Source organism: Platalea leucorodia (genome assembly GCF_965183815.1).
Source record: "Platalea leucorodia genome assembly, chromosome: 5".
NCBI classification, from domain to species: domain Eukaryota; kingdom Metazoa; phylum Chordata; class Aves; order Pelecaniformes; family Threskiornithidae; genus Platalea; species Platalea leucorodia.
In genome coordinates this window covers 53,510,482-53,525,705 of record NC_138827.1, presented here as the reverse complement: position 1 = coordinate 53,525,705, position 15,224 = coordinate 53,510,482, and the positions used below count along the sequence as shown (strand labels likewise).

General features: G+C 41.0%; 1 protein-coding gene across 1 annotated transcript in view; it reads right to left on the bottom strand.

Annotated features, from left to right (window-relative positions):
* The window catches only part of RGL1 (ral guanine nucleotide dissociation stimulator like 1), an 84,418-nt gene that overhangs the window by 12,544 nt on the left and 56,650 nt on the right, over positions 1–15,224 (bottom strand). The window contains exons 5-10 of the mRNA XM_082312199.1: positions 13,830–14,014; positions 10,375–10,499; positions 9,515–9,730; positions 5,535–5,638; positions 4,265–4,349; positions 1,712–1,801 (exon numbers count right to left, since the gene is read on the bottom strand). Coding sequence (XP_082168325.1) covers positions 1,712–1,801; positions 4,265–4,349; positions 5,535–5,638; positions 9,515–9,730; positions 10,375–10,499; positions 13,830–14,014 — 805 coding nt within the window. The remainder of the gene's footprint in view (positions 1–1,711; positions 1,802–4,264; positions 4,350–5,534; positions 5,639–9,514; positions 9,731–10,374; positions 10,500–13,829; positions 14,015–15,224) is intronic.

The window sequence follows — 15,224 nt, the reverse complement described above, 5'->3', positions numbered from 1 at the left end:
GTAGAATTTAAATCAATTTCTAATGAGAGCGGGGTGCTCTCATAGATATTGCCAAGTGGCTTTATACTACAATCCTGCCACCATACACTGATTTCTAACAGTGGGTCACCAGGAAACATCGCTGTGGAAGAAGCACTGAGCACCAGGGACAGGGTGCCTTGGTTTCATGCTACAAGAGAAAGCCGGGGAATGGTCCTGGCTAGCCTGTGTAAACAGTTTCTCTCTCTGCTTCATTGCAGTGGATTTGTATTTAATGATGTTGTTATACTATGTGACAGTCAAGTCAAATCAAGTCACAGTTTTTTTCCTCCAAGAAGTGACCATCTTCCCCAGCTATTCACTGCATTTTAATAGTCATTATTCAAATTTTAAACTTTCTAGACTACTAGCAGTTGTAGAGTTCAGGCTCTTTCTACACTTGTGAAGGAAATGCTTGTTTCTACCACCCAAAAGAATCCATATTTTTTCCAGTCAAACTAAGAGACAAACAAAAAAATCATATTCAGCACTTTTGCCTCCCTATCCCAGATTTCTCTCCCCCTGTCCTTTTAAATCTTTGCCAACTTTGAGACAAAAGCCATTTTCACCAGCAGACTGGAAGCCAGACACATTTTACAAAGCAATCTCTGTAAAAGTCTGTGTAATTTTCAAGCTGGTATGTCAGAAGTTTCATGAGCTTGTTTAAAAGTAAATGAGATTTCTGCTCTGGCCAGAGCTAATCTTCTTTATCACAAGAATTCCAGTATTTACATTATGTATTTTACTACATGAAAATTGTGTGGCTTTCCCTGTATTGCTCTCCAAAGGGTAACGAGTAGTTAATGGAATTCTTTCTTGTAGGACAGAAACAAGACAGTTGAAAATGATGAACACATGTTTATATCCATCAATCATTTATTACCATTTTATACGACAGTTTTAGTAAATTTCTGGAAGACTTGAAGCTAAGGCCAAACCCTTGGCTCAGCATCCATCCTGAACAGCTGGTTGGGATGTGAAGCAAATGCAAGTGGGGACAGGAGCAGCAAGACTATACATCCAGTTATCCCCTTGCAAGGGACAGGGGAAGATTGGCACGAGGGAACATAATGTGGCCCCTGCGTATGTCCACCAAATCCTGAAATCTTTGAGCATTCTCAGCATCAGATCACTGAACACAGTGGCTATGCTGATGCTTTGCATATCCATTTCCTCCAGCATTTCAGTACACAGACGGGTGTTACCAGAGTAAAAGGACAGCTGGGTTGCACTAAAAACCATAGCTGTTACAGCTTGGCAGCTCAGTGTAGGCCATACAGCTTGAGCTGGGTGCAGCATGGATCCCACTTTATAATTGTTTATACGTACAGATGCATGCACGTGTGGGATTGTCTCTCTCTCTCCATGCACACTATATATACGCACACATAGTATTACCTGCTTGCTATGATCCACAGCATAAGGGAAATACAGCTTTGGGCATATACTTACAGGGACAAACATTCTGACTGCACATTCAGTCTAAATCTTTCGGTTCACTTGCTTTGTGTCAGCTAATCAATAGCACTGATGTGATTGTTTTGCTTGACAGAGGGCACATTCAAGAGCATCACCTACTGCACACTCACAGTAAAATAAATACCTTTCTAGATTTTGCTTCTTATATAATCCACCAATTAGGGTTAATCATGTTACCAGTTCAAAAAGGGTAGGAAAAGGACCCCAGACACACCATATCTTTTTGAAGTTGCAGTCGCCTCTGTGTCCTTTTCTGATTTTCTTTCACACTGCTGTCCAGATTCGCAAATTTGGATGTTCCTTCCTGTAAGGGAATTAAAAGGCAATTAATGGAGGAGCTAAGTGGTAAGCTGGCAGCTACGGTTGTATAAAATAATTGCAAATACATTTATCCAGGCAAGCTAGGCCAGCAAAAATATTTGCTGTGCAGGTACATGCATGTATACGTACACGTGCTAATTTTCTGGGACTCGTACACTGATTGGGAATTTTGGACAAAATCCCACAAGATGACCATAAGGGAATTTTTCTGCAAAATAACTCTACTCTGGCCAAAGCTAAGTGCTGCTGAAAATCTCCTGAGAGTTTAAATCAGAGAAGCTTAGATATACTTCAGGTGTCCAGACACTTCTCTGAACTCTATCCTGCCACTCTTGGCCTCAGAATTTCTGTTTAATTTACTAATCAGGACTGCTCCGAGTAAACATCTCTATCTTATGTAATGCTTAGTTGTTTTTCTTATGCTGCAACATAGAGATCCAGCAACTACCCTCTGTGGCTTATTGACTAATCCAAAACCACGCAGGAAATGGATGTACTAGGTTTTCATCTCCACAATTCAAGCTTTCCTATGAATGGATGAGCTATTTCACAATAGATCTGTAGCCTTTATTTCCCTGGATCCATACGGGATGCTGGGAGTTACTGTTATTTTTTCCAGTGGCCAGATAGAGGGGTTATGAATCATTATCAATGTCTTTTTAAGAGGCACAGACAACAGCCTGCACTTTTAAAGATCCTCTCATTACAACATTTCCTTCTCTCAGTCACAGTTAATGGACAGATCACTCAAACTGTATTTCCTTCCTTGCCTGAAAAACAGGAGCAAATGAAAAAAGGAGTGTTGTCTCAATGTCTTCAAGATAATGAAAGGTAAACTCAATATTCTCTAACAGCAGACAGCAGGCAGGCACAGAAGCTACAACTGCAGCTTGCAGCCGAGCCGTTGTTTGGGAAGGAGAGAACACAGTGCTCCCTTCTCCACACTGGCCAACCTGTTTCATATGGCATTTTGTCTGCTCTACACTTAAATTTGCAGGATGGATAGGCAAGGTCAAACACGGCTTCCCTAGAGACTCTATTTATAGTGAAAGAAAACAAAGACTTTAAGGATTCAGTGGACATTAATCCTCTAATCGTTACAAAACGGTCCAAGACAAGAAGTAGGAGAGAGGTTCTAGCTATTCTGTGGAATTTTTCCCCTCTCACTGCTTTCAAAATGTTTTGCAAATCGACTTACAGCAGCTGGAGAGAGTGATTTGTTGGGAGCCAGAAGGTCTGGGCTCAGACTGAGTTGTTGTTTTGTCTTTTTAATATTTAGTTAAATAAGCTATTCTGAACACACCTTTTCCCTCTACACTTATTATTGTCTCACCTGCTTTAAAATTTAGCTACAGATGTTGATAAATGGATGATTAGAAAAAAACAGACAGGTTTGAATGTGCTCACCCATCATTCTTGAGCAAAACACCAAGGCAAAGGGGTAAGGTACAAATGCCAGATAGACTGGATAGAACTGCCAGAAACTAAACTGGTTAGCCAGTTTATAGAAACTTTTTTATGTAAACAGAAAAAACTGCCACAAACATTCCTCAGTTTCTACAGAATATAACCTTTCCCTCTATTCTTCCTCACTCCTTTCAAGCTCCTGAGCTTGTTGGGGTCCGCCCAGGAGAGCGCACAAGTCAAACTGTTTCAGACAGAGCCTGCTTTGTTGTCCATCTGGCCACACACAGAGCAGGAAGCCTGTTCCTTCAAAATTCCCAGCCCTGTTTTCTAGTTCCAAGAAAGGTATGGGATAGTTGGATAAACATCTTGGTTTAATTCTTCAGCTGAAGCTAAGCAGCATTGTTCCAGTGAAGTCAAAAGCACTACAGTGGTGCAACCCAGTTGAGAATCTCGTTTGGAGATGCTCTGCACTTACCAGTGCAAACCTGAGCCTTTCCAGGTCTGCTCAAGGGGTGCACAAGCTAGCGCTTCATCTCTATATACAGAGCAGTATAAAGCCAAAGTGCTAATTTGTAACTCATCTCAGTAAAATTACACTGTGCAGGACCTCTTCACTCTGCTTGTGGCTCCAGCGCTATCACAGGTACGATACGGTGCACATGGCTATTCTTGAGCTAGACATCACCATGCCCAAGGGAGCGTTACCAGTTACCTAACTACAGCAGCGTGGCATTCAACCTGAGGGGCTCCAAGGGGTCCTGACCTGCTGTCTTGTGAACAACTCCACAGAATCTGTGCTGCTGCAGCCTGCTGTTTGTGGGTATCCAAGCTCAAGAGGCTAATGCTAGCGTAGGTTTTTTCAGGAACAATGAAATCACCTCTCCGCCCAGTAGAAAAGCACAGATTTTGCAGACCTGTCTTCCCTGCAGCACCACATACAGTAGTTCAGGGAAAGATGAGCTTTGGCAGCCGGTTAGAAAAAGGGCTAACCTCAGCTTTGATTGAGATCACAAGCCTTGCAACTCAAGCTAATTCTCACCTTCATCAGCAGCTCCCTACTTGTCAAATAATTGTCATGGTCCGAGAAGATATCAGACAGCTCTTCAAACATCAGCATTATGTCCCTGTATAGGAAAAGATTAAATCATTTAGGTTATTAGTAAGCACCCTAAATCAGATCAGATTACTATTCAGCTTTTTTTCCTCATGAATCGTTAACAGTTGGGCACATAAAAGATAACACTACCAAAATGCATCCAGTGAGATGCTGCACATCTACTAGGAACATTCGCGGGATCTTCTGGTGCTCCCAGTAAAGTCAGGCCTCATTTGACAGCATCACAAAGAAATGCCATAGGTATGCAGACCTATGAGAGCAGTGTTTTCAATCACACTGCAGGGTATGAGATTGTTGTAAGAAAGTGGGTAAATAGATACAACGGAACAGAAAAATAGCTGTGAGAGGTATCCTAAGTACTTCATTTTTGCTGTGTTCCATGCACTCTGGAAAGCTAGAAGCATTTAAGCATATGAGTCCCTTTCTATTACCCGAGACTGTAAACATGAGATAGCAATATTTTGATCAGGAACAGCAACACGGGGCAGCGGAAGGAAAGACCCACCTCTTTCTAGGGGAAATGCAGAAGTATACTGCGTGGCAGAGTGACACTTTTCTTTGTTTATCAAAGGCAAAGGAAAGAAATCTATTCTTCCCAAACTGAATGAGCAGAACACCATCTTTCCTACACAGAGATTTCTGGTGTCTGTTTGGCATGCAGTAAATATGCCAGTTGCACAAAAAGTTATTCCCCTGTAAGAAATATTGCCTTCAATACAGATTTGGATTTTGTAGTTTAGGGATATGTTTTAAGAAATGTCAGGACCAGGAGAGGATTAGTGAGGGTTGGTAGCAACCCAGACCTCCTCCAACTTCACGGGAAAGTAGACAACAGGCAAGCATCATGGTGCCCTTTTGCTGACCTTCCGAGAGCGGTGTGCATGAGGTGGGTGAGTAGCTAGTCCCATAGTTTTTCGAAATAGGCTGTGGAAGATCCAATATGCTATAAAGGACAGAAGAGACCCAGTATCCCTGAGGGCAGGTTGTCCCCTCAATATATGAAAGAGGAGCTCACAGCAGTCAGACCCAAAAAAGGGGTCTGAGCCTCACAGGAATGAGAGGTTCTTCTAAGAGAACAGATGTCCATGAAGGAGCCAAATAGGAAGACTGAGAAGAACAAGATGAAAAGAAAGGGCACTGAGCTTTTTGCCTTTGTTTTGGGCTAACCACAGGAGTGGAGGGGGAAGCTTACTTTGGAACACACGCCCAGGTCTTCTTTAGCCGATAGATGGAGTTGGACTGCAGTGCTGAAATGATGGCCCTCAAGGAGGAAAAATTTTTCAGGATCCTACATTCCTGTGAAAGGAGCGGTTAGAAATACAGGAGCATTAAATGTCAGCATTACGAATATGTTGGTGCTCTTCTGTTTGACCGGTGTCATGCTTGCTACGCATTCTCACTACTAAGCAGGCAGCTGTACAAATATTGAGCATCAAAAATATCACTCCCCCCTCCAGCCACCAAACACTTTATGGGCTTTGGCACTTATATCTTGTTTTCCTCACTTTCATGTATTTGTGGTTGTGTTGCAGTGTTACAGCTTCCAGTTCTCCTAGTAAAAATAAAAGTGGAACTGAGACCATGAAACCAGACTAAAAAGCACAAATGTTACACTTCTTAAAAAGCTCTTTATAGTTACCAATCCCTTTTACCCTTTAGGGGAAAAAACAGGGTTTGCCTCTTTGTATGTGGTATTTAAAATGTAAACCCTCAATCATTTTTGTGTCAATTAAAAATAAAGACATGCAAAGGAATAACCTGTTATTCAAGTATGTGTACACTGTTAAAGAGAAAAACCTTCCCAGCTTTTCCAGAGTTGGGATCAAATCCTAACAGAGAGACTGGTTTATAGACATTTCTTATGCAGCTTCTCTGTGGCAAAAGCTCTGATAGAAAAGGATACTGAAAAACTTAATTCTCAAAAAAATAGCACAGATTCCTGGTAAAGCAGATGGAAGCAAGGGGTGGGGGGGGAAGTCTGGCTTGTGACTCTTCAGGGAACTCCTGTAAATCTGTTGGTGGCTCATGAACCAGAGCATGGGCACCACAGACTTAAGAAACTCTTGGAAATACAAGCTCTCACAAACAGGTGTCTGTACACGCAAATTAAGCAGACAAAACACATGCCAATTTGACTGTTGCATGTAGATGAGAAAGTATTCAAACTACAATTCCACTTCTGCAAATTTTTATGGGGCTGATTATTATACTATTAATGCTGATTACATAAAGGATCCTTACAGTGAAAATAGACATAATTTATTTCCTTTGTAGGACTGAACAAATGTAAAGCAACCTTAGCATAAACAAAAGTCAGACCTTAATATATCAGCAACTCTGTTCATGAGTTGTATTAAAATTGACTGAACAACTAAGGGAAGTACATTTACTTCCATTTATTTACAAAAACAAACAAACAAAAAAAACTTTGTGCAACTTAGGAGGCTACATTTAACAAAGTGTGGCTTAAGAAGACAGACTGAGCAGACAGCACTTGAAGCAGGTTGGCAGTTAGTCTAGATAAAGACCAAGTTCAAAATGATGTGGTAGGACACACGAGCTGAAAGCTATTTTTGCATGGTTTGGGGCCAAAGAAGCCACATAACAGCTCTTCTTCAGAGATTGACACATTTGAGAAGGAGGCCCTTCTTTCTTTATGTTCAACTTGAAATTCAGGCTGGGGAGAACATAGATTTAGAGGCACCAATTCTTAGCCTTTCTTTTTTTTTTTTCAAATACAACAGGGGTTTGGACTGGAAGATCCAATTTGGAACCATCTTGACTTAACTGCATGTTGCATAATTTAAAGCACATTAAGAATTCAATATTGGATTGTGTGTTCTCAATGATTTAACTGACTGCAGACTAAACTTTAGCAAGCTTTCATTTGTATATAAGAAGAATTTTTAAAACTGGTTTGAATAACTTTGCTTCATGCTGTGTCCTTCACAAGGGGAAAACCAGAAAGAATCCTGTGCAGAAGCAACTTTGATTTAAAAAAATTAAGCATAACAGGATATTAATGATTTTATTTTTACTTTTTATTTTTAAAGAAAATATTGTGTGACTTAAATTGGCTGATCCTGCTCAGGAATCTTAGATCTAGGTGGAGCAGAGAGGGCTGGCAGTTAGAAAAAGTATTCCAAGACACTGGATCCAAAAGTCACGAACGGATAACAAACATGGAACTCTATGCTGCTAAGTTACAGAGTTGTCAGTGAATAACTGCACTTTAATGAGTGGATTATTTTCTAATTCAGGCATCTAACTATTCAAAACACTCATTTGCATGCACAAAGCAAGCAACTTTCTTCAGAAGTGGGCAGCTAAGTATATATACAACTAGCTGTTCTACATGTGCAATTATTTTGTAGAGCGTGCACATGCATTTTTCATGTGCTTAGCTAAGACTGGAGTATTTAATTATGTGTATGAATTAAGTAAAGGGAGAAGTACTGAATCAACAGAGGTGGAGAACAAAATTCTATATCCACAGAACAAGTATGATGAGCGTGCTGCCTGTCCTGGCTTCCCTGGTCCTCCCTGCTGCCCTGTGATGAGCAGGAAGCTGCTTCGTACCTGCTCGTCCCAGCTGCACCCCAGTCTGCCCCATGAAGGCCCCTTTAGCTGGTACCCTCTGCAACTTAAAGATCTGCACACAGAAAATAGGAATCAAACTTCCTAATCCATTCACATGGGCTATAAAGCAGCCGTCAGATGATAACAAAAACGAGTCAACCTAAGTGCCAAATGAGAGGTGAAAGACTACTTCCCCATACCAGTTTCCTGAACCATGCAGTTGCCAGAGCTTAGGTGCCAGGACTAACAATACTGCCTCTGGAAGCATAGAAGTGCATTGTCAAGGTTGGAAAGCCTCTGTTTGGCTTAAGCTTTTTATGACTGCTTATTTTGTATAGCTCGGAAAGAATCCATGTGATTCTTAAAACAAAAGTCAACACATATCCACATGAAAGTGCTTTAAATGTTCTCTTCAAAAGAGAGATCTAGTTTACTGCCAGCTGCCCAGTGCTCTGAGAGGAGTTAAAAAGGTTACAGTAAATTATTAAAGATAAAATCTAAGAAATTAGCAAACTACAGTTACGTAAAGAAGGCATGCAAACCCCTTTCGCGCAACGATTAAGAAACACACAATCTGCTACAAGACAAAGGAATTGCAGCAAAGAGTAAAAATGTGTTAGAGAAACACGCGAGGCAATGATAAAGCAGAAAGGTAAGCTGATGGGGAGACTGGTACCATATTGTAACTCTACTTATTTTTTCTGGTCACTGCTTGCACCTCTCACCCCCTCTAAACCCAGCCTGTTTGTATACCTGATGTAAACAGTGAATAACTCAGCAGGCAAATGACTTTTCAGCCTCAAGAATTTTTCAAAACAAAAGAGTACAAACAATAATTTCATTTTTTCCATGTTAAAGAGGCTACGGCTTCCTAGAAGTAAGTTACCTTTGTCTGCACTTACTTAAAACCTTGTATTTACTTTACTTTCATATATACACACACACACACACACATATATAAAGGTATAAAAAGAAAAACAGTTGTGCTGTCTTCCATCATATCTGGTTTCAACTCCCATGGTGTTCATAGACACAGGAGAGGGAGCATGACTCTCTCTGACTGAACATGAATGGCCAAAGGTGGGTAAGCGCAAAGCCTACTCTGACTGTGCCCACTGCCTGTGCCACTACCAGTCTTACTCCATTCTTATTAAACTTTCCTCTGAAAACAAGTCTAACTTTTGGATGATATCAACCATCGCTTCACTTCTTTCACTGATATGAGCAGTATTTTCTTCCTAGGGAAGCAAACTGTCTGAATTTATACCTATCTTACTATAAACGTTACTTGATAAAGTATACAGCGCTCCCCACCTGCAAGACACAGTATCTGCCTCACCCGTTAATTAGCACTCCCAACCCTGTGAAAAGACAAGCATCAACCCCGTTTCCATGGTGGGGAGGGAACTAAGGAGAGGAACGGCAACATTTCATTTGCTATTACAAAGGAAGTCAGTCAAAAATAGAAAGAATTAGAGCTAAGATGTTCACTGGCCTGGGACCAATGCATACAACCCCTTTCTCCCCTCCCAACTCCCTCACTCCAAGGCACCCGCACAAGAAACATTAAACAGTCTAGAATAAATGCTTTACATGTGCAATATGAATCCACTTCTCAATGATCTTGGCTCTTTGCTGTGTTTTGAGTTCTTTGCTCTTCAGGATAGTGCTGACAACACATTTGGTAACTGCATTGAACTGAGAGATAGTGGCTCTGATGGTAGGTGCCAGGTGCTTGTTTTCTTTCTTATCCCTTCGAGACCAGATGCATCCCAAACAGTGGTAGGGCACAACTTTCTTGAAGAGTTTCTAGAGTGAAATAGAGGTAAGTCAGTGGGAGTCTCCCTAGATGTCTATTGTCCACAAAAAGAAATGCATGTTTACAGTACAAATTGGATCTAAATCTAATATGGTATTAAAAGGTAAGTATTTGTTTTCTCTTAGTTTAAAATAGACACTTTGACATACTCTTTATAGGCTTGATGCCCTAAAAGAACTCTCAGCTAAATAGTCCTGGGAAAATAAGAGATACCTTTATATCAGTTGCATAACCAAAGGGAAATTTTTTTATATAATGATACTTTGAAGGAGATTGATACAGACAAACCAAATTAGAGCACTACAGTTAAGAGTACCTATACATCTTTAGGCCAGGTAGCAATATAGTCAAAATGTGCTATTTCTCAGGTGTCAAATATTAAACTTTGCAAAAAAAGGCTACACAGTATACATTCACACTTTAAAAACAACAACAACAAAAAACCAAAACACCAAACTTCAGAATGACTGGAGGAAAAAGCCCAATAAACAAAGCAAGTTTTGATAACCAAGCAGAACTGTGTTCTGTGTCCCAACAACAGACCTGCTCTGGAACACTACACTTATACTGACATAACTTTAAAAAAAATTTTAGAAGCCCCTAGCATTTCAAGTAGTACATATACTCTACATACTGCATCCATGTATGTCAACTGTTCTGCCACAAGGTCTTCTTGGAAAACAGAGAATTCTTCTGAACTGCTGATCTCCAGTTCCTCTTCATCATATAGGTTACAGGGGGAAGTGATATGGAACCCATCTGTCCAGGATGGAAAACACAACTTAGTAAATTTATACAGCAAACAGTGAATCAAAGCAGATGTTTGTTTACTTTAAAACATCACTGTATATATTATAGCAGAATGCCCAGAGAGTCCTGCCTGAGGTAATGGCTCCACTGTGCTGCGTATTTTAGTGAGTAAGATGATGAGCAGAAGATTACACTGGCAAAGAAGAGGTGGAAGAAAAAGAAATAGAGAGAATTGAGCTGTTCAGGGTCTCTTAGCTGAGAAGTGGCTTAACCCATTCGCTAACCATTCTTCTAAAAGAAAAAACACCACCACCACCCAAACAAAACTTCCTTATTAACATTGCAGAATTTTGTTAATCTACTTCTCAGTATTTATGCATTTTTATAATCTGATAAAAAAGCAAACTGCAAAGGGACAAGACTGCAGTTATATCCCCAAACTATTGCATTAGGAATGCTCTTATATCCAGATTTCATCTCCCATGTGTGGAAATAAAAGGAGATATTTTCTTGGCACCGTTTCTGCCTTCACAGGGCTACATGGACTATATGGAAGAGAGTTTATTCCAGCATCCATCACCTCACCTCACCTTCCTCTCTGGGAATTTTTCCCAGAAAAGGGAATACAGCGAGCACCTACAGCATTCAGCTGAATGCTTCTTCTAAATTTGCACTGGGCAGCAGTGAAGAGGTGAGAGAGGAGAGCTGTCCTCATTAAGGGACCTGATCCAGTGCAGAAGCTAAGGGATTTCACAGATGTTCCCATGTCACCTTTTGGCTCCCACAGGTTGGGAACAAAGCCACATTAAAACACAAAGAAATATGCCCTTATTTCCCATGGTAGAGGAAGTCAAACAGAAAATCCCTGAAAATAAATCCTCTTCCTAATCCTTTTTACTGTAAGGCGACAGCAACTCCAAAAGAAGGGAGAGAAAAAAAAAATGGACTTGTTGAAGACTAACAACAAAAGTACTGAGTTTACCACTAGTGAGATTTCATTAACAAAAACAAGCAGTGCATTTCAGAGTATGTTATGCAATGCTTCGTATCCAATTAAAGCACAACAGACATCAAAGCAACAAAAGCAAGTAAAGTGATACTTCATCATTGTTTTTCAAAATACTTCATTTTTCCTTTCTTCATTAATTAGAAAAACCTAATCATCAATGTAAACTGCTACCGTTTTGATGTAACAAATGGTAACTACAGGCTGTATTAGATTTCCATCTGTACATTCCAATTGCAAAATTTATTGACAGAGCTAAATGTGATAAATGGAGACCTCTGTTCCAGCATCATTTTTCTGTGGCTGTTTTTTAACAATATGCATAATTAAATGGACTTCTTCTGAACTGTTACAAGAGTTACACTTTTTTCTCTCTCTTTTTGGCTATGTAACTCCTCATTTTCCTTTCAGCTCTTGAAATTCAACTGAAAATCCTCATCACTGAGTTGCAGCCCAACTCAAAACCTCACAGCACCCTCAAAGTCAGGTCCTGGAGTGCAACGCAATATTTTCCTGTTCTTTTTTCATGCCTCTTTTTCTTCTTTCTCTCTCACCTTCATAAATGTGCAACCAGTCTTCTCCCTACTCCACAAGAAGCTGGAAACCTCTTGTACTCGAGTATCTCATCATCTTCAAATCGCTCTGATCCATTTAGCCCTCTCAAAGTCCAGCTGCCCTCTTGACTTCAATGAGCGCAAACACGTGCCCCTTCTGAATTTGCAGTCTCTGACTCACCTTGCTTTGTATTGCTCAAGCTACAAGCACTGAGGCTGGGGGAACAGCTTTTATCTATGTATCTGGTACTGCAATCTAATCTACTGGCATGGCTGATGGCAGCACTGAATGGAGGTCTGATTACACAAATCAAACTGTAGGATTAGGACCCAAATTTGTAAATTCATAGCACAATATGAATGCTTTAGAACAAAAATTATCAGCAAGTCTTGATTGCAGACAACACGTTAAGAATTTTGAAAGAAATCTCCAAAATGAACAAAGATGGAGCTCTGATATAGTGACAACTCTAAAACTCTTCTCTGCAGACCCTGCATATTAACTGTGTTCTCCTCCTCTTATTTCATTCTAATTAACAGCCTCTATTCTGCCACAATTTGGAAAATGTTATCATTCAAAATTGACCCATCTATAACTTGGAAAAGAACTTTTTCAACTGTTACTTGAGGAAACAAATGCAGAAGCAGGGCTGCTGGGAACTTCTGCTCACTTTGAACAACAGATGAACCCAAATATAGCTCTCGTGACGTTTTTCTTTGTTTGACCTGTGGGAACCAAACCCAGGAAAGGACATCAATGGGCACATATTAGCAATCCTGTTCACTTACCTGCGTTCAATAAGGAAAATGCCTGAGCTCTATGTGGTACTCTTTTTCATGTATGTGTTAATGACCGAGTTAATTTGGCATTTCACAGTATTATGCATTGACATGGTATTTCTGGAACATCCGGCAGACATGATTTTTATGGGATGAAATGTTTTGAGTTGGTTTTTTTTTTTTTTTCCTGTCATTTCCTTTGTCCTTTATTACATGAGTTATTCTCTCTCGCCTCTCTACCAAAGCTGGAAGTTGATTCTAGTTCTCATTCACAGACTACATGAGCTCCTATGACTTTTCAGCTTATGGCACAGGAAGCTTTCTGAGCAGGATAAGGGTATGTGTCAGGATTGACGCTGCACACAGCATATTTGTGTTACTACAGTTCACTATTGTTTCAGTAGATTGTGACCCCCAATAACGTAAGTTTTTCCTCTGTCCTTGGATACCAGCAGCCGGCCACTCAAATAGGAAAAAACAGCCACAGACACTTCCTTTGACATGATGGTAACTAGGAAGAAAAGCTTCATGACAACAAGGCTTGTGACTCACGCTGTATTTTGTCACAGCTCTGTATTTTGCTTTTTGTTGGTTTAGGTTTTTCTTGGGGTGAGGGGGCTTGAAATGAGAAGACCAGCTAAAGAGCAGCTGTGTGTTTTAACTCAGTGACATGAGAAGTGTGCTGACAATTAACCACTTAGCTGCTGCAGCAATCTCAAAGCTTCGGCTAAATATTAGAGAAGTGCTGGATTTCCCAGTCCACCCCAGAATGAACAGGTATAGGCACCTACACTGTGCAACTATTTCATCCCGCACAGAACCTGCAGCCTCATACAGAGATTTTTTTTTTTTTTTTAAAAAAGAAACAAGAAAAAAGTCACTGGTGAGCCTCACAATATTGTCAATTAGCATGACAGTTGATAAAATGTACTCCACATAAATCCCTGTGGTACTGTACAGTCTGGGAGAACAGAAAGACAGAAGGGAAAGGTAACTTACCATCGTTTTCCACTTCTTGGTTCTGGAACTGCTCCAAGAGGTTCTGCGCCCTCCTCTCCGGGTCAGAGCCGGGTATATTCCTCTTCAGGTAATCCAGCAACTTCAGCAAACACGGGTAGTCAGGTGGCTCTCTGAAATCCTCAGAGCACTGATCGAGCCAGGCTCGTAAGATTGATGCTATTGCACTAAGAGCAAATACACAGACAACACACCAGTTGCATACAGCATGTATTGATGCAATCACATGTATCTGTATCTAATATAACAATAAAAACACTGAGATATTCATACCCCACGTGAAGGCAGTATGAAGACTTTTTGAGCAAGGAATTTAATTTGTTCTTTTTATGCATGGAATCTTATTAACATATCATTCAGATTTTGCCAGGGACTTCAGTGAAGTTGCTCCTGATTTGCACTGCTACAACTGGATCCCAGTTATAGCCCCAAAATGCAAACTAATAAAGAATTAAATCCAATTAAGGTACATTGAGATCCTTCTATTAAATTCAGGATATCAAATAATGATAGATAAAACAATTAAGGTAACAGAACAGAATAGAATAGTGCAGTTGGAAGGGACCTACAAAAATCATCTAGTCCAACTGCTTGACCACTTTAGGGCTGACCAAAAGTTAAAGCGTGTTATTAAGGGCATTGTCCAAATGTCTCTTAAACACTGACAGGCTTGGGGCATCGACCACCTCTCTAGGAAGCCTGTTCCAGTGTTTGACCACCCTCTCGGCAAAGAAATGTTTCCTAATATCCAGTCTAAACCCCCCCGGTGCAGCTTTGAACCATTCCCAGGCATCCCGCCCCTGGATGCCAGGGAGAAGAGAGCAGCACCTCCCTCTCCATGTCCCCTCCTCAGGAAGCTGTAGAGAGCAATGAGGTTGCCCCTCAGCCTCCCTCTCTCCAAACTAGACAAGCTCAAAGTCCTTAGCCGCTCCTCACAGCACATGCCTTCCAGCACTGTCACCAGCTTTCTTGCCCTCCTCTGGACACATTCAAGTGCCTGAACGTCCTTCTTAAATGGTGGAGCCCAGAACCGCACACAGTACTCCAGGTGGGGCCGCACCAACACTGAATACAGTGGGATAGTCACTTCTCTTGACCGGCTGGTTGTGCTGTTTCATGCACCCCAGGATGCGGTTTGCCCTCTTGGCTGCGAGGGCACACTGCTGGTTCCTATCGAGCCTGCTGCCAACCAGCGCCCCCAGATCCCTTTCTGCAGGGCTGCTCTCCAGCCACTCCTCTCCCAATTTATACTTGTGCCCGGCGTTACTCCATCCTAGGTGCAGAATCCAGCACTTGAACTTGTTAAATTTCATCCCATCAATCATAGCCCAATGCTCCAATCTATCTAGAGCCCTCTGCAAGGCCTCCTGTCCCTCA